The 21,275-nt window shown below is 34.2% G+C and overlaps 1 protein-coding gene across 1 annotated transcript in view; it reads left to right on the top strand.

Moving 5' to 3' along the window:
* The window catches only part of LOC130917179 (plakophilin-3-like), a 64,139-nt gene extending 43,643 nt beyond the window's left edge, over window positions 1-20,496 (top strand). The window contains exons 9-13 of the mRNA XM_057838301.1: window positions 72-260; window positions 324-477; window positions 5,113-5,308; window positions 5,440-5,527; window positions 17,446-20,496. Coding sequence (XP_057694284.1) covers window positions 72-260; window positions 324-477; window positions 5,113-5,308; window positions 5,440-5,527; window positions 17,446-17,487 — 669 coding nt within the window. The 3' untranslated portion in view covers window positions 17,488-20,496. The remainder of the gene's footprint in view (window positions 1-71; window positions 261-323; window positions 478-5,112; window positions 5,309-5,439; window positions 5,528-17,445) is intronic.
* The last annotated feature ends 779 nt before the right edge of the window (window positions 20,497-21,275 follow it).

The raw sequence follows: 21,275 nt of genomic DNA, 5'->3' as shown, positions 1-21,275 counted from the left end.
AAAGGACCGTCTGGAACGTTGTCATCGCAGTTTATTTACATATCCGTTTGTTTTTGGTTTGTTTTTTTCAGCATCAGCGCAACCAAAGTCTGGCCATCCTGTCCGAGGTGTCGCGAGAACCGCATGGCGCAGAGTGGCTCTGGCACCCGCGGGTGGTGACGCTGTACAAGCAGGTTCTCCAGAACGGAGGCGATACCACCTCGGCCAGCAGGGAAGCGGCTATCGGGGCGTTGCAGAACCTCACCGCCGGAGACGTCAGGGTACGCTCGCTCGAACGGTCGTTCGCCCCCTCGTGCTGACTAGGCGGGCTTTGTGCCTTTCAGTGGTCATCGGTGTTGAGCGTAGTGGTCCTGGAGCAGGAGAGGATGCTGCCCACCCTGCTAGACCTGCTGGACACCGACAACGAGGCTGAGCTGCGACCGCTCACCGCCCTGCTCAGGAACCTGGCCAGACACGCGCCAAACAAGGACCTCATTGGTCAGTTATGCCCCCTGACATCGCAAAATTTGTTCTTCCTCTGGCCAAAAGCACCCTCCCACTAATTAGTCGATCATTAGTACATGTCTTATCCATTAGAAGTGGAAAGGTGGCAATAAATTAACCTTCGTTCAAATGCCGCCATGGCTCCCACGTTAGTTTTCACGTTTTGACATGACAATTACCACTTTTTTTACATAATAATTTTCACATTTATACACAATAGTTATGTTTTTAAATGATAATTATCACATTTTTAAATGACAGTTATCACTTATTTACATGGTAATTATCACTTATTTACATAATACGTTTTTTCATGATAAGTATCAGTTTTTTACATGACAGTAATCACGTTTTTACATAAGTGCTATCAGGTTTTCTACTAGTTCATGATAATCTCACGTTTTTACATGATAGTATCACGTTCTTACCACATCTTATCACATATCTTATCATTTTTACACGATAATTACGATTTTACATGATAAGTGACATGTTTTACGTTGTTTTGCACATTTTTACATGGTACTTATGTTTACATAATTGTCACGTTTTTACATGATAATTATCACTTATTTACATACTAAGTACCACGTTTTTACATGATTATTATTAGTTTTTTACATGATAGTTAACATGTTTTTACATGAGTTATTACATTTTTAATTTATACATAATAATTATCACGTTTTTACATGATAATGATCAAATTTTTACATGATAATGATCACATTTTACACGATAGTTATCAGGTTTTCTACATGATAATCTTATGTTTATACATGATAGTATCACATTCTTACAAAATAATTATCACGTTTTTACACGATAATTACGATTTTACATGATAACTGACATTTTTTACGTTGGTTTTTCATATTTTTAAATGGTAGTTATCACATGTTTACATGATAATTATCACTAAGTCATTATAAGTATCATGTTTTTACATGATTACTATCAGTTTTTTTACATGATAGTTATCACGTTTTTAAATGAGGTGTTGCATTTTTACTTGATGCTATCACATTTTTACATAATAATTATTTGATTTTTACATGATAATTATCACGCTTTTATCGTGTTTTTACACGACAATTATCACATTTTTACATGATAATTATCACGCTTTTATCGTGTTTTTACACGACAATTATCACATTTTTACATGATAATTATCACGCTTTTATCGTGTTTTTACACGACAATTATCACATTTTTACATGATAATTATCACCTTTAACATGATGGTTATCAGGTTTTGTACATGATAATCTCACGTTTTTACATTATATTATCACGTTCTTACACGATAATTATCAAATTTTTTATACGATAATTAGTTTTTACATGATAACAAATTTTTTTATGTTAGTTTTTCACATGGTAGTTATCACATGTATACATGGTAGTTGTCGCATTTTTACATGATAATTATCACTTATTTACATAATAAGTATCAAGTTTTTACATTATTATTATCAGCTTTTTACATGATAGTTAACATGTTCTTACATGAGTTATTTCATTTTTAATTTTTACATGATAGCATCACGTTTTTACATGATAATTATCACGCTTGTGCATGGTAATTATCACGTTTTTACACGATAATTACGATTTTACATGATAACTGACATTTTTTACATTGGTTTTTCATATTTTTACATGGTAGTTATCACATGTTTACATGATAGATGTCATGTTTTTACATGATAATTATCAGTTTTTTCCATGATAGTTATCACGTTTTTAAATGAGGTGTTTTCATTTTTACTTGATAGTATCACATTTTTACATAATAATTACTTGATTTTTACATGATAATTATCACGTTTTTATCATATTTTTACACGACAATTATCACATTTTTACATGATAATTATCACCTTTTACATCAGGGGTGTCCAAACGTTTTGCAAAGGGGGCCAGATTTGGTGTGGTAAAAATTTGGGGGGCCAACCTTTGCTGACGTCCTTTATGTCGAACAATATATTTAAGCATATATTTAAGCAAATTTTAGCAATCCATTCTGTGTGTCACATTTGCTTTATTATTTTTTTAATTAATAATTTCAACAATCTCGCAACTAACCTTTGTGGCATTCTCTTTCGACTCTTGGGCTCTTGTGAAATACTGCTGCTGTGAAATTAAACTAGCTTCAAGTTGCTTCAATTTCTCGCTACGGATCTTCCCTGTAATCTTGTCCTACATGTCAGCGTGTCTTGTTTGGTAATATCGCCTCACATTGAACTCTTTAAAAACAGCGACTGTCTCTTTGCGAATGAGGCAGAAACAGTTGTTGCGTATTCTAGTGAAGACATAGTCCAATTTCCACCTATCCTTGAAGCGTCGGCCTTTCGCAGTCAACTTTTTTTGTTGATTGGCGCCATTTTAGAAAATTGGAAGTAAAGGGTCACACGGGGTAATGTTGCTTAGAGTGCTGCTGCCTTTTCGTGGGTAAATGAGGAGCAGCATTTAGTGTGTAAGATACTTCATATGCTGGTAGCAGTACTGCTGACCAATTTATTAAGTCTGTGTGTGGGCCAGACGTAATTGAGTTTATGACAGATGCTGGGGGCCGGATGAAATTTGTCCACGGGCCACATTTGGCCCCCGGGCCGCACTTTGGACATGTCTGTTTTACATGATAGTTATCAGGTTTTGTACATGATAATCTCAGGTTTTTACATGATATTATCACATTCTTACACGATAATTATCACAGTTTTACACAATAATTAGTTTTTAGATGATAATTTTTTTATGTTAGTTTTTCGCATTTGTACATAGTAGTTATCACATTTATACATGGTAGTTGTCACGTTTTTACATGATAATTATCACTTATTTACATAATAAGTATCAAGTTTTTACATGATTATTATCAGCTTTTTACATGATAGTTAACATGTTTTTACATGAGTTATTACATTTTTAATTTTTACATGATAGCATCACGTTTTTACACGATAATTATCACGCTTGTGCATGATAATTATCACATTTTACATGATAGTATCACATTTTTACATGGTAGCTGTCACGTTTTTACATGATAATCAACATTTATTTATATAATAGTTATGACATTTGTACATATTTATCAGTGTTTTACATGATAGTTATCACGTTTTTACTTGAGTAATTACATTTTTACATGATAGTATCACATTTTACACAAAAGTTATTTCTTTTTTGGCAATGTGCACTTTGAGATTTGTTTTTCAAATGTTAGGTGCGTTATAAATAAAATGTATTATAATTATTTTTTGCATGATGATTATCACATTCTTACACGATAATTATCACATTTTTACACGACAATTAGTTTTTACATGATAACTTTTTTTACGTTTACGTATCACATTTGTACATGATATTTAGCAGTTTTTTACATGATAGTTATCACATTTTACATGATAGTATCACATTTTACACAAAAATTATTTCATTTTGGCATGATAATTATCACATTTTTACACGATAGTTGTCACTTACCGTATTGGCCCTAATATAAGACAGTGTTTTTTGCATTGAAATAAGACTGAAAAAGAGGGGGTCGTCTTATATTCACGGTCTAGACATTATACCCATTCACGACGCTAGATGGCGCCAGATATCATTGAAGCAATGTTCTGTCATGACATATCTCAGCTACTCTCAAGTTTAACCAGTTTGCATTATTTTATTGCAATGTTTTTCCTTATTCAGATTTGTTTCAAGACTACAGTTACAGTTAGACTTCACTTTAATGGTTAATCCAGTTATTGCAATTTTGTTGTTTTATCACAATAGATTGGTTTATTTACATTTCAAAAACCCGAAGCCATTCACTTACGAATGTGATTGCACTTTAGTTTACATATTGAAATGTTCAGATATTAAGATTTGAATGAGACAAAATAACATGCTTTTTCTCTCAAATATATTGTTATAATCACTTGTTTCGGATGCACCGTAATTATTTTCTGTATAAAAATAATTTGGTATTCAAAAAGTCTTTTTTCAAACTTGAGTCTTGACAAAGAGGGGGTCATCTTATAATCAGGGCCGTCTTATATTCGGGCCAGTACGGTATTTTACTTGCATGATTGTATCATGTAAAAAAAGTAATACGGGACTTTTTGCTCAAAATGATCATTTGTTTTCTTGTTATTCTGTGTATTATATACTCACTAATTGTATTATAAGTTTGTGTTCTGTCAATTTCATTTTTATTTCCACATTATATTGGGAGTGATATTGCGAGTGGACTTTGAATTCAACTGTTGTTAAAAAAAACACACACACACACAAAGCCTCAAGACCTTAACGGGTCAAGTTATACTATTTTATATTTAGCAGGAAAGACGTTAATTTTTTGTAGTATATTATTTTGTATTAAAAAACATTGTTTAAAATAATAAAAAATACATAATTATTTCTTTTCCATGTACTTACAGTATATCACTCAAATATGTACCTAATTCATTCAGGCTTGAGTCAAATTATCATAATATAATTCTTAATTAAAAAAAAAAAGAAAAAATTTTAACATACAAAAAATATTAAAGGGTGATGGTTATTGGGCCGGCTGGCTCTACCAATGTTCTAGTCTGACATGTCAACAACTGCCATTTGCCCACGTAGCCAAGAATATGGTGAACGTCCTGGTGTCCAAGCTGCCCGCGGACGGCCTTCAGAAGACGCCGTCAAGCGAGACGGTGGTCAACATGTGCGGCGCCCTCAATCACCTGGTCACCTGCAGCTCCCTGGCGGCCCGCGACATCTCATACTTCAACGGCTTACCCAAGCTGGTAGGCATCAAGACGGCCCACGACAACAGGTAGGCGGGAAGGGAACCCGACCGTAAACGTCGCTAATGAATGTTGATTGCCGGGCTTCTCGCTCATGCCGCTTTGGAATTTCCTCCTCGCCGCTTCTCACGCTTTGTCACCGTATTTGTGTGCTCGTTAGCTCCGGAGGTCTTAAAGCTTCCAGAGCGGCGTCTACTGTCCTATGCAACATGTTCCAGTACAGTAAGCTGCACAAAGACTACAAACTGGTAAGAGAAAACACCACGCCAGTTTTAACTGAGGTTTTCAAGCTGCGCTCGGCGAATTAGTCTGTGGCTAGCAAACTGCCAAAAGCCGGTATGACGCCTGTTCTCAATTAAGAAATGACTTGAGGAAGATAGGTCCTATCAGTGTGGAACGCAACCACAGTGAGAGCCTTTATCTACGAAAGGACTGGCCCATCCAAAGAACTGCAGGCCTCACTCGGTTAAAGTTGATGACTCAACAAGAAGCAAAACATGTCACAGCTTAGCAAAACAATGATTAGGGCTTTGCTGAACCATCCTCAGGAAAATAAAGTTGGACTTTTGATGGTCCCAGAAAAACAACCTTCAAACCATTATTTCAACCCTGATCATTTTTGCACTAAGTTGATCAGATCATTGGCTCATTAACTCAGTGGGGATTCGCTGCCAGCGCTTCCTTCTTCAAATGGTTTTGATGTCTACTTGTGAAAAAAAAAAACATTTGAAGAATTTTAATTGATGTTTTAAGAGTGATCGAACGTCTATCATTGTTAATGGCACTGAAAGAGTCAATTGGTTCATATTATAATCAGGTTATTCTTATAGAAATCTGAAGATTTACTCCTTTTGTTTTTTATTTTATTTTTAAAAAATTATAAAAGAAAATGAACAGAATTTAACATCGAAAATAAACATGAAAATATTTAATGTCTTTTAATTGTTATTTTATTAAAACCATGAAAATAAAAACAAATAAAACAACATTTAAAAAAAAAATCTATAAAGAGTCCTGTAATTGAACATCTATCATTGTCAATGGCACTGAAAATGTTAACCGGTCAATATTGCAATCGTGGTTTTACGTTTTTTGTTGTGTTTTTTTTTCTTAATTTTGTAAAGAAAAATAAACTGTCAAAATTGGAAAAAAAAAAAAAAATTACCTATGAATTTTTTTTTTTAAATGAATATATTCAGGTTGTTTTCCATTTTAGTTTAACTATAAAATATAAAAATAATAATTGAAAAAAAAAATTATCAAGAGAACATTTTTAAAGATGCTTTAAAGTCCCTCCTACTTCAAAATGATTGGACGTCTACTAGTAGCTACATACTCATTTGAAGAATAAAAAGCCATGTGATTGGACATCTATCATCGTCAATGGCACTGCAAATGTTAATCGGTTCATATTATAATAGGTTGTTTACGATTAAAAAAAAAAAAATTATTAGAAAAATAAACTATGAAAATTGAAAATTAAAAAAATGGAAATATTAACTGTGTTTTATTTTATTTTATTTATTAAACTATGAAAAAAGAATAAAATATTTTTCTATCTTAACTATAAAAAATAAAAATAACAATAATAAAATAAAATAAAAAAATAATAAATCAAGAGAACATTTTTTAAAGAAATGCTAAAAACACGTAATTCAAGCCCCTCCTACTTCAAATGGATTGGATGTCGACTAGCGACAAACTTGTTTGAAGAATTTTAATTCAATTTTTAAGTCGTGTGATTGGACGTCTATCATCATCAATGGCACTGAAAATGTAAATCAGTTCGTATTATAATAAGGTTATTTATGGCTTTTTTTTATTTTTAAAAGAAAAATTTTTAAAAATTTAACATAAAAAGACAATATTATATTATATATTATTATATTATATACTAATATTAACTGTGTTTTCTAAATTTTCACTATGAAAAAAAATTAAAACATGAAAATATTAACTATTTTAATTTTATTTAAACTATAAAAGAAATTTTAAACTATAAAAGAAAATTAAAGAATGAAAAATGAAAACATTATCTGTTTTTTATTTAAACTATAAAAATACTAAAAATCATAATAATAATTAAAGAAAATTAATGAATAAATCAAGAGACATTTTTTAAAGCGATGCTAATTCAAGCCCCTCCTACTTCAAATGGATTGGACGTCTACTAGCGACAAACCCACCTGAAGAATGAAGAGTCATGTGATTGCACGTCTATCATCGTCAATGGTTTTGAAAGAGTCAATCGGTTCATATTATGATCAAGTTATTTACTTTTTATATTAGAGAAATCAGAATATTTTTTTTCTTTTGATTTAAAAAAAAATCAGTAAAGAAAAATATACAGAATTAAAAATTGAAAATAAATAAAAATGAAAATATTTACAATGTTTTTTATTGTTTAAACTATAAAAAAAACAATTTATAAAAATCAATTATGATCAGGTTATTTACTGGTTACATTACAGAAATCAGAATATTTACTGTTTTTTTTTTAATTCTTAAAAAAAAAAAAAATAGAAATTAAAATATGTACTGTTTATTTTATTTAAACTATAAAAAAATATATAAGAAACATTTTTTTTTTAAATCAAGAAAAAGAACAATTTTTTAAAAGAGTCTCAAAAACAAGTCATTCAAGCCCTGCCCACTATAAATTGGACGTCTAGCCCAGTCAAAGGTAGCCAATGGCTTACAAAAAAAAGACAGAAGGAAAGAAAGAAGAAAAAGAAAGAAAATTTGGATAATTCTGTACTCGTCAATGTTTTCTACACTAATCATTGACGATCAAAAATAGTTTCTGATGAATTGGATTATTGATTAGTTGTCATAGAATGGTGGTAGTCCAACATCCTACCCACCGTAAAATACAGTGTGTAACCGTTTTGCTGCTTCAGGACCTGGATGACTTGCCGTGATAAATGAAAGCTTGAATTCTGCAGTCAGGCTAGAATACTTTGGGCTTTTATTGTCTTTGTCTGACCGTGAATGGCGGCATTCGGGCAAGTCGTAGCTCACTTTTATCGCCGTCAGGGTGCCGCCTCTTTTGGTGCTGACCCCACACAATAAAGCTATAAAAAGGAAAAAAAAAGCCGTTTGCGCTGCTCGAGGAACACATTCTCCAGTCCGGTTTTCCAGACAAGACAAGAAAAGCCGAGTGGACTGTGTGTACGCCGTGCGTTGCCGGGAGGGCCGGTTGCCATGGCGACCAGATGTCCGCAGCGCTCTTGTTCTCACACAAAGCTCCATTCTGGAGATTTTCAGCTAAATCCCCGTTATGAGCAAAACAGACAAGGTCTCCCCACCCGCCTCGCTGTGTAGGCTCCGCCTCCTTCTTCACTGTTGACCAAACCCTAATTGGAAACATGTGAACATTTGAGCGCCATTGACGGTGCTAGACGTCCACTCTTGGGTTGGGAGGCGCAGTCGCTGCCGGTCGTGCATGCTTTGTAAAGCATTCCCACAACGAGAAAGTATGGTTTATTTGACAGTGGGTTCATAAAACTGTCATAAAGACCATCATAATGATGACATGACACTTTCATGAGCATTCATGAATGCTAATGAAGTGCCATCCGGCAAATGATGTCACTTTTGGTGCCACTGTCATGACAACTGGTGTCATGACAACTTGACATGAATGATGTCACTTTTGATGCAATTGTTTCTGTCATCACAACTTGACATAATGATTGTGTCACTTTTGATGCAATGATGACACTGTTTCCGTCATGACAAATTGACATACAAATTATGTCAACCTTGATGCTAAATTGACATCGTTTGAGATATCTTAAGTCCAAACTTATGAGAGGAAACATTTAAACCTTTCATTAAGATGCCATTAATTGTCATTTCACTTCTCACAAATCAGTTTATGACAGTGTCATTACTGTCTGTCATGATCAGTGTTGTTAATAACGGCGTTAGAGTATGACAGCGTTACTAACGGCGTTATTTTTTTCACTAGTGAGTAATCTAATTAATTCTTTTTCTCAGCTTGGCAACACCATTACCATTACTGAGGATGTAAAGGCGTGCGTTACAATGCATAACTACGTTGGTTGAATGACGCGAGAAAAGTCTGTAAGAGACAAGGACTGACGGAGATGAGAGAGCACAGCGGGAGTGGGGATGAGGGAAGGGAGTTGTGACGCTGTTGCAAACGCAATGTTAGGTGGCTCCAATAATATCCAAACCGATAGCCTACAAACTACGCCAAAATGACCCTAAAGTAGATATCATATGTATATGGCGGGAAACACTGACAAAATTGGAAAAAGCAGTTTCTGCTCATGCACTCCTTTTTAAAAGAAACTGTAGTGTTTTAAGCCAAAACAATTGTTGTTTGATAGAACAATATGTCTATATGCTGCCATAGCAGATTCATGGCACATTAAGCCCCCGAACTATTTTTAATTTGTCCGTTTTACCCTGAAAACCCCCGTTTACAGACGTCGCGCAACCGCTTTTGTTTCAACCTAACCATAAAAAGAATGTAAGCATTTCTTTTTATTATTCAAGATGTCTCTCATTTTTAGCTTAGAATCATTAATTGATGACTAATATTTGGTTTAAAAAAAGAAAACGACTTAAAAATTATTCACTCGCTTATTTTAAACTTTTTAACAAATGACGTCACAATGAAAAATATGGCATCTGTAACCTCACAACTATCGCTTAATTGTATTTTTTTTTGTTACTGTCACATTTTCCCCGGTATGTTAGATGATAAATAATCGATCCAAACAAAGAAAAATTTAAAAATAACGTTTAAAAGGGTTGTCAGACCAGGACGACGAGGTGGACTCAGCTGCGGAGGTTCAGGCAAAACTTTATTTTGAAAACACAGGTTCTTCCGCTGACATGCGGGGATGAGAAAAAGTACAAACAAAAAGCGCTCCAACGGAGGAATGAGTCAGGACGACTAGAAACAAAATAAGGTTTCAAACACAAAGCGCTCCAAACGGGAGGTAAGGCAAAAACATAAAGCGCTCCAAAAGGAGGAAAAATTCAAGCTGGCTAGGATCAAAAGTTACAAACACAAAGCACTCCAAATGGAGGATAATGTACAGAATAACTATGATAGCTATGGCGAGAGGCTGACGTGACTGACCTTAGATGAAAGACACTTCTGCACAAGACAAGGGAAACTAAGGCAATGTATATACACAGGGGGTAATGGGGAACAGGTGGAAAAAATAGGTGATTAGGTGACCAGAGGAAGGGCAAGTACGCAGACGCGAGGAGGGTGAAGCTTTCAAAATAAAACAGGAAATGACATGGCATGACAAGCGTAACTATCAAATCAAAAAGAAAATCTCAACCACTCGTTCATGTCTGCGATCTCTGCATCGCGACCCTTGTTATATCACCATGTTTCACCCATAAAATCCCCAAAAAATCTGGCTGTGGCCATTCAGAGCTGTGTCTCGACACTCGGGGATACATGCTACATGGAGTTTATGGATCGAAACAAGGTAAGTACGCGATAATATCTCGTTAAAATCGAGGCGTCTTTAAGTCTGCTCTCGCGTGCTCTCGCCTGCAGTTAGGGTTTTGCTGTTTAAATTTTTTTTTTTTTTTTTTTTTTTTTAAATGCCATCCTCTTCAAAAAATTTCTGGAGATTTTAAGCTTTCCAATGATGTATCACACGTGCAAATCGGACAATTTTGAAATTTGGACAAATTGGGGGTCTCTTAGCAGAACTTCAAGTCACCTGAGTGTTTTCCGCCATATATAATTAGATGCGAAATGATCGACTCACTGGCGTTAGTAAACAGACGCCATCTTAAAGCAGTAGGTTCGCTAGAAAAGGTTCTCTACAACCGGATTTTTGCGGATTTATGGGTGAAACATGGTAATATAACGGGGTCGCGATGCAGAATTCGCAGACACCATGGAGTGGGCGAGATTAAATTTTTTTTTTTTCTTTGTTTGGGTCAATTATTTGTCATCTAAAATATTGGGGAAAATGTGACAGTAACGACAAAAACACAATTAAGCGATAGTTATAAGGTAGATATTAGTGACTTATTTAGACGTCAATTTTTTCATTGTGACGTAATTTGTTTAGTTGAAAATATGTTAGTGAATATATATTTTTTTTAACTAAATATTAGACATCAATTGATGATTCTAAGCTAAAAATGTCAGACATTTCAAATAATAAATACGATTACTTACTTTCTCTTTATGGCTAGGTTGAAACAAAAGCGGTTGCGCGACGTCTGTAAACGGGGGTTTCCATTGTAAAACGGACAGATTAAAAATAGTTTGGGGGCTTAATGCGCCATGAATCTGCTATGGCAGCATATAGACATATTGTTCTATCAAACACAACAGTTCTTTTGGTTTAAAATACGGCAGTTTATTTCAAAGAGGGGTGAGAGACCAGAAACTGCTTTTTCAGCCTTGTCTGTGCTTTCCGCCGTATATCAATTGTCATTTTGGTGGGGATGGGGCGCCCAACTAAACCTTTGCCTGGGTCACTTAGTTACCCAGGGCCGGCCCTGACAACAGTTAATTGTGTCTTGGCGTTTGTTGTCAAAATCTTATATGTAATTATCATGTAAAAACGTGATAACTATCATCTAAAAACATTTTACCATCATGTAAAAAAGTAATACAATCAAGTAAAAATGTGATAATTATCATGTATAAATGTGATATTTATCATGTAAAAACATAACTATCATGTAAAAACATGTTAGTATCATGTAAAAACATAACTCATGTAAAAATGAGATACTGTCATGTAAAAACATGACAAATATCATGTAAAAATGTTTTACTATAATGTAAAATCGTGATGATCATCATCTAAAAAAACGTGATATTTATCATGTAAAAAGATAACTTTCATGGAAAACACATTTACTATATAAAAACATATCAAACTATAAAATAAAGTGTTACCATCATGTAAAATGTGATAATTATCATATAATGTGATAATTATCATGCAAAAATGTGATAATTACCATGCAAAAACGTGATAACTATCATGTAAAAACGTGATAATTACCATGTAAGAATATTAATAACTTCGTGAAAACATACCTATCATGTACAAATGTGATAACAATCATGCAAAAACGTCATATTTATCATGTAAAAACTAGGGCTGTCAAACGATTAAAATTTTTAATCGAGTTAATCACAGCTTAAAAATTAATTAATCGTAATTAATCGCAATTCAAACCATCTATAAAATATGCCATATTTTTCTGTAAATTATTGATGGAATGGAAAGATAAGACACAAGACTGATATATACATTCAACATACTGTACATAAGTACTGTATTTGTTTATTATAACAATAAATCAACAAGATGGCATTAACATTAACATTCTGTTAAAGCGATCCATGGATAGAAAGACTTGTAGTTCTTCAAAGATAAATGTTAGTACAAGTTATAGACATTTTATATTGTGTTAATGTTTTTGTTTTAATAAAATTTGTAAAATTTTCAATCAAAAAATAAACTAGTAGCTCGCCATTGTTGATGTCAATAATTACACAATTCTCATGGTGCTGAACCCATAAAATCAGTCGCACCCAAGCGCCAGCAGAGGGTGACAAAACTCCCAAAAACACAAGTAACAAGTTGGCATTGCACTGTGCTGTCATTTTAATCTGTTTCAGTGGGGCATGTGCATTAATTGCATCAAATATTTTAACGTGATTAATTGAAAAAATTAATTAGCGCCCGTTAACACGCTAATTTTGACAGCCCGAGTAAAAACGTGATACTTTCATGTAAAAACGTGATATTTGTCATGTAAAAATGTGATAACTATGATCTAAAAAAAGTGTTACCATGTAAAATGTGATAATTATGTAAAAACATAATACTATCCAGCAAAACCGTGATAATTATCAAGGAAAAACGTGATAACCATCAACTCAATAAGTTATACTATCATGTATAAAACAATAATTATCATGTAAAAACGTGATATTTATCATGTGAAATCATAGTAACTATAATGTAAAAGCTATCATTTTTGTATGGGTTGCAGCAATATGCTTACGTAAATACTAAATGACTGTATACTCACTTAAATGTAAAGTAATTCTATCATAGCTTTGTCAGACACTTCTTAACTTCCTCAATATTGACAGCGATAGACGTCCAATCCGTTTGAAGCGGACGAAGGATGTTAATTCGCTGCCACACCTCCCACTTCAAACAGATCGGACGCCTCCTCGTGATAAACTCATTTCAATTCACAGCAGAACTAGGATTGGACCTCTATCATTCACGGTCTGACTTGACCTCCAGATAACAGCCTTCACGTCCTCCTCCTCGTCTGCTTTTATCTCGGACGCCGTCCAACAAAACCACTTTTGTTAGCTGCGGAATTTACTGCCGCTTCTGTCAGGAAATTCGATTCCTTAGTAGACCTCCACTCGCTTTTATGTCCCACGCGGCTTTCAAAGGTTTTACACACAATAATATGTGCACTTTTGCTTCAAGGTTTCAAGCCGGGATTTGGGTTTTAACCCCTCGACGCCTGAATTTACTTATGAAAAATATACATTTATGCATTGGAGGAATACACGAAAACATAAAAAAATACTGAATATAGAAAAATTCCATTGAAATTTACAGGTAAGAATTCCTAAAAAGATGAAAAGTATATAATATAATGAAAAATATATAATATGAATAATATATGTATACAAAAATATAAAATAAATATATGTAAAGTAAATATAGACAATTAAGTAAAAATTAAAAAAACATACAGTGCCTTGCAAAAGTATTCGGCCCCCTTGAATCTTGCAACTTTTCGCCACATTTCAGGCTTCAAACATAAAGATATGAAATTTAATTTTTTTGTCAAGAATCAACAACAAGTGGAACACAATCGTGAAGTGGAACAACATTTATTGGATAATTTAAACTTTTTTAACAAATAAAAAACTGAAAAGTGGGGCGTGCAATATTATTCGGCCCCCTTGCGTTAATACTTTGTAGCGCCACCTTTCGCTCCAATTACAGCTGCAAGTCGCTTGGGGTATGTTTCTATCAGTTTTGCACATCGAGAGACTGACATTCTTGCCCATTCTTCCTTGCAAAACAGCTCGAGCTCAGTGAGGTTGGATGGAGAGTGTTTGTGAACAGCAGTCTCCAGCTCTTTCCACAGATTCTCGATTGGATTCAGGTCTGGACTTTGACTTGGCCATTCTAACACCTGGATACATTTATTTTATAACCATTCCATTGTAGATTTGGCTTTATGTTTTGGATCATTGTCCTGTTGGAAGATAAATCTCCGTCCCAGTCTCAGGTCTTGTGCAGATACCAACAGGTTTTCTTCCAGAATGTTCCTGTATTTGGCTGCATCCATCTTCCCGTCAATTTTAACCATCTTCCCTGTCCCTGCTGAAGAAAAGCAGACCCAAACCATGATGCTGCCACCACCATGTTTGACAGTGGGGATGGTGTGTTCAGGGTAATGAGCTGTGTTGCTTTTATGCCAAACATATCGTTTTGCATTGTGGACAAAAAGTTCAATTTTGGTTTCATCTGACCAGAGCACCTTCTTCCACATGTTTGGTGTGTCTCCCAGGTGGCTTGTGGCAAACTTTAAACAAGACTTTTTATGGATATCTTTGAGAAATGGCTTTCTTCTTGCCACTCTTCCATAAAGGCCAGATTTGTGCAGTGTACGACTGATTGTTGTCCTATGGACAGACTCTCCCACCTCAGCTGTAGATCTCTGCAGTTCATCCAGAGTGATCATGGGCCTCTTGGCTGCATCTCTGATCAGTTTTCTCCTTGTTTGAGAAGAAAGTTTGGAAGGACGGCCGGGTCTTGGTAGATTTGCAGTGGTCTGATGCTCCTTCCATTTCAATATGATGGCTTGCACAGTGCTCCTTGAGATGTTTAAAGCTTGGGAAATCTTTTTGTATCCAAATCCGGCTTTAAACTTCTCCACAACAGTATCTCGGACCTGCCTGGTGTGTTCCTTGGTTTTCATAATGTTCTCTGCACTTTAAACAGAACCCTGAGACTATCACAGAGCAGGTGCATTTATACGGAGACTTGATTACACACAGGTGGATTCTATTTATCATCATCGGTCATTTAGGACAACAGTGGATCATTCAGAGATCCTCACTGAACTTCTGGAGTGAGTTTGCTGCACTGAAAGTAAAGGGGCCGAATAATATTGCACGCCCCAATTTTCAGTTTTTTATTTTTTAAAAAAGTTTAAATAATCCAAAAAATGTTGTTCCACTTCACGATTGTGTCCCACTTGTTGTTGATTCTTGACAAAAAAATTAAATTTCATATCTTTATGTTTGAAGCCTGAAATGTGGCGAAAGGTTGCAAGATTCAAGGGGGCCGAATACTTTTGCAAGGCACTGTACATTTTAATTAGGGCTGTCAAAATTAACGCGTTAACGCGCGGTAATTAATTTTTTAAATTAATCACGTTAAAATATTTGACGCAATTAACGCACATGTCCCGCTCAGACAGTATTCTGCCTTTTGGTAAGCTTTACAGCAAGGCGTTTTGTGCTGTCTAACAGCGAACTCTTGTGGTCGCTTTGCGACATGGTTTATTGATTTCTTGCCAGTTCATGATGGCTGCAAGACGTCTCTGTTGTGCTTATATGATCCTTGGACAAGATTTGTCCGTAAGTATGGTTGTTGTAAAGAATGTACATATTATGTTAGTAAGCGAAATGTTATATTTTTTTGTAGGAGACGCTTTTTGTTTATGTTTAGTTAACCTGTACAGCGTGCTAAGCTAACGTTGTTGCTAATGCAATGCTTGTGTACTTTTTTTTGGGTTGTTTTAAGACGGTCTAAAGAGGACAATGGTTTGAGGCCATTTTATTAATAAATCAGATGAAAAAGGAAAAAGTCTGATTATTAAGGCGTCGTTCACTAGCTGTCTAGTTTTGGAAAAAGTAGACGCTTCGGAGTGAGGACAGCATAGACAGATTTAAATGACAGTGGAGTGAAATGCCTACTACAGTCCTTATGTACGGTATGTTGAATGTATATATCCATCTAGTGTCTTATCTTTCCATTCCAACAATTTATTTTACAGAATATATATATAATTCACAGAAAAGTATGGCATATTTTATAGATGGTTTGAATTGCGATTAATTGCGATTAATTACGATTAATTAATTTTTAAGCTGTAATTAACTCGATTAAAAATTTTAATCGTTTGGCAGCCCTAATTTTAATACATTTTTAAAATATTTTGTCAAACATGTTTTCTCTAACTTTAAAAATTCTGTATTGAAACTTTATATTTTTAGATAATTTTCAATATTTTTTCTATTCATTTGATGTTTAACCTTTAAAAAAAGGGGGGAAAAAATGGATTTTCCGTTTTTAAGTTGTATTTTCCACTTAATTGTATTACGGTATATGTATTAAAAAACAGGTTGATGTACTCGTTAAAGTATTAATAAATTCCTCCTTTATAAAATGTTTTTTTAATAAATAAATAAACATTTTAAATATGATAAAATTTCTATATTGTACTTTTTATAATATTTTTTATTTAGGGTTTTTCATTTTTAAAAATGTATATATACATAATTTCATGTACTTATTAATGTATTAATAAATTTCTTCATTTAAATTCTTTTACTTGAAAATATATTTTTCATTTCTGAAAAATTTATAAAATACAAGAAAATGTAGAAAATGTTTCTTTTTATGTTTGGGCTGTTCAATTTTTTTTTTTTAATGAAATAGATATAGTATATATAATTTTCATGTTCTTACTAATTCATTAATAAATTCTTCCATTTTAATTCTTTTATTTGAATCTTTTTTTCTGAGGGGAAAAAACATTTTCTTGTACTTTTTTTTTATTTTTGGAGATTTTCCTTTTTTTAAAACACACACACACACATATATATGTTTATTTTTACATAATTTTTATGTACTTATTAAAGTATAGTCCTTTTTTATACTGAAAATATTTTTTTTCTAAAAAAATCTTTTCTTGTACTTTTTAAAAAATATATTTAGGATTTTCCTAGTTAAAAAAAAAAAAAATATTGTACTTATGCATACTTTTTGCTGTACAGTGTCAATACAATGTAAATTCTGGCGTTTTACAACTTTTACACAAAGTTTCAAATGCTTGTTCTTGTTTTTTCGTTTTTCAGAAAGGATTCGCCCGTCGAGATTTTGCCGACGCCACCATCTAAAAGACCGACTTCGGCAAATAGAAATTCGCCTAAAGTGGTCGACGCAAGAGGAACGCCTGGAGCTAAGCCAACGAGTTTCAAACTAATCATTAAACCGTTTTTACTACCACAGTACTCCCTAAACCAGGACTTGATGCTAGTTTATTCCAAAAGCCATTTTCCTACAGAAAAGCCACAAAATTCATTTGATGACTAACAAAATGCTGCAGAGAATTTTTTAGATTTTATCTATAGGAGGATCTTTGTGAAATGATACTTATCCTATTCACATAATTCACACAGACTTACAAACAAAAGTTAACAGCCAATCTTTTAGGTATGTAATATATGTAAGTATTCAATTTTCTTTATGCTAGAAATTTTTTTTTCCCAAAATAGAATTTTAACCTTTTTTTTCTTAGGGAATATTTTTGTAAATCATTGTCCTCTTGCAAACTGTTTTTTCAATTAATTCATCTACTCCATTGACAGCGATAGAAATATAATTTAAATGGTTCCCCATGAATAGCAGTGAAGTGGTTCATCGTCCAAGTCGTCTAGTCCAAACGGATTGGACGTCTATCTCTGTCAACGGCAGGCGACAAGTTAGCTAGCTGGCGGTGATGAAAGTGGTCAATTCGATGTCAATTTGGTGGTTTATGTAATGTTGCTTCATAAAGATGTGTTGTCAGTGTCATAAGATGGCAGAAAGGGAAGTGATGTGTTACTTAAGATGAAACTGGAACATATTTGATTAATTGTAGCTAATAAAGTAGTAGTCAATCACTGAACGCACGAATGAACTTCTCTGGTGTAAAAATGCGTTCAGGACAGCTGGAAAAGTAAGAAAAAACAACTCAAGCTCATAGGTTTGGCTTTTTTAAAAATGTATTTACTAGGGCTGTCAAAATTATTGCGTTAACGGGCGGTAATTAATTTTTTAAAATTAATCACGTTAAAATATTTGACGCAATTAATGCACATGCCCCGCTCAAACAGATTAAAATGACAGCACAGTGCAATGCCAACTTGTTACTTGTGTTTTTGGGAGTTTTGTCGCCCTCTGCTGGCGCTTGGGTGCGACTGATTTTATGGGCTTACGCACCCATGAGCATTGTGTAATTATTGACATCAACAATGGCGGGCTACTAGTTTATTTTTTGATTGAAAATTTTACAAATTTTATTGAAACGAAAACATTAAGAGGGGGTTTAATATAAAATTTCTCTAACTTGTACTAACATTTATCTTTTAAGAACTACAAGTCTTTCTATCCATGGATCGCTTTAACAGAATGTTAATAATGTTAATGCCATCTTGTTGATTTATTGTTATAATAAACAAATACAGTACTTATGTACTGTTTGTTCAAGGGCGTAGGTTTGCTCTCAACATTGGTAGGGACGATATAACAGCATAATCTGCATGTACACTTTTTGCTGGGGACAGGACATTAATAAGACCAAACTGATTGGGTGAATGGGGGTCAGGGCTACATTTCTCACGAATATCAACCTGATTAATTGATAGGCTAAATGATCAATGCAAAATAATTCTGTATTGACTTATGCTAACTTTCATATGTATTGGTTCAGGTGATAAACCGTTCGATTCAAACCTTTGTTTTCAAAAACTACTAAAGAAAAATTTGAAAACATAAATGTCTGTATTTTATGAGCAAATTTAAATGGCAATATTTGAACATAACTTAAATTACATTAACATACACAATAAATACAAACTTGTTAATAACCTGTTATCTATCCAAGAATGCACAAAAATAAACATTTGTCTTAAGACCATTCAACATTGTCCGTCTAAATAAATTAATTAAATATAACTGAAAAAACTTTTTAGTCAGGGAATAACGAAAATAAATAAAAATGGAGCCTTCATTCAGATAAAACATGACTGCTTTTGTTTACAAGCACAGCCAAATTCAACAGAAAATGAAAGCCCCTTTGGGCTGTTTTCAGCCCACGTAAATAAAACAAAAATGACGATTGGGGAGAAGTGAGTTAACCTTGGTTCACTACATTTCTCACAGTTTAAGGCGAAAACACATAGAGGAGGACACTTCTCTCTAAGCAGCTTCCCACTCGAGTTTTTCAGGTTAGCACATTCACACAATTTAATGTTAAGCTAACTCTGATGCAGGTCGGATTTTCAGTAGCAAAATTTGTGGTGTGTTCCCAACCTCCACAACATTGACGTCTTTTTACATTACTTACAGTGGCTGCCGGCTAAAAAAAAAAAAACATCTAATATCCCTCCTCTTTGAAGGGGGCGGAGGAGGCGGCATGTTGTCAACATGTTGTATAAGTAACTGACCAAACATGCGTTTGAGGGGAAAAAATGGACTGGCACATTCAGAAAGTGAAAAGGGGCAAATGTAAGTCTGAACATAATGAATATAATTCACTTAATAATGGTACGGTCAATTCTATCCTTACGGCATATGACAATCTAAATGACCTATATAATTGAAGTCATTATATAATGCAAATAAGATTGTCTAAAAGTTGGTGGGGACAATTTGATCATCCTAAAAAGTTAGTAGTGTTATGTCCCTACCGTCCCCATGCAAACCTACGCCCTTGCGTATGTTGAATGTATATACAGTATCCATCTTGTGTCTTATCTTTCTATTCCAACAATAATTTACAGAAAAATATGGCATATTTTATAGATGGTTTGAATTGCGATTAATTGTGATTAATTACGATGAATTAATTTTTAAGCTGTAATTAACTCGATTAAAAATTTTGATCGTTTGACAGCCCTAGTATTTACCAAATAGCTCGCCATGGTTTGTATTGAATAATGTAGTTCAACTAATAGGTTGATTTTTGTTCTCTGATGTAACAGTTTTGTCAAGTACATATTTTCAAATGTTTAACCAAGTAAAACAACGTGCTTTTAACGTAGTCAGACGCCACGTCAAATGTTAATCCTATAGTGTCCATCCGGATGTTTGTTCCAAGGCTTTGTGTGAACATGCGCACATTCACCATTAAAAGATGCAAACTACTCCATGGAGCAAATGTCTTTCTTGGCAAAATGTCAATGCTGACACAATGGAAAAAAGGGAAGATGATGAATTATTATTTCGATCTAAACTGTGTGATGGTTGTCAAGTTTTTTTTCTTCAATTCAGTGGCTATCATTGGCAGCAGTAGACATCTAATGGCGTACCGCAAGCGATTATGGCAAGGTGGGTCAACCTCCCGTTTGTCCCCAATAGTAAATGAATGGAAATAGTGTACGAACGAGATGTTTACTGAGCTAAACCTACCAATTCTGTCCGAAAAGATGTCCCTGGTGCCAAATTCACTGGTAAAGATGTGGAAGAACATACAAATGTTCAGTTAAAGAGATGGCTTGAGTGTCGAGGGCTGAAAAAGAGCCAACCTGATCCAGAGTTAGCTTTTTTATAGACACTTTTTTCTTGTGTGCATTGCCTTACGCCACTGACAATATTCTCCTGTTTCAACAATTTATCCTTTTACCACCATATGCCCTGTCTTTCTTATATATTATATCCTCTGGTTGTCTTACGTGTCTGACCGTTCTCTGGGGCAATTTACATTGCTATTATTGTGTAGCGATCGCAAATGCTACTCAATGACAGCCAACCAATGTTCCTTCTAATTTTTCACGTGTCTGAGCAGACACACAAGCTTCCTGAGCAAACTGAGGACCACTGTGAGCAACATCAGATGTGTACGCTGTGGCCACACATTAGTATCACGCCTGTTCAAACCTGTGTGCGGGTAGTGCGGAGTTGGCATCCCCCACGTTTTTGTTTT

The sequence above is a fragment of the Corythoichthys intestinalis genome, chromosome 1, assembly GCF_030265065.1.
Source record: "Corythoichthys intestinalis isolate RoL2023-P3 chromosome 1, ASM3026506v1, whole genome shotgun sequence".
Taxonomy (NCBI): domain Eukaryota; kingdom Metazoa; phylum Chordata; class Actinopteri; order Syngnathiformes; family Syngnathidae; genus Corythoichthys; species Corythoichthys intestinalis.
This window is presented reverse-complemented; position numbering and strand designations above follow the sequence as displayed.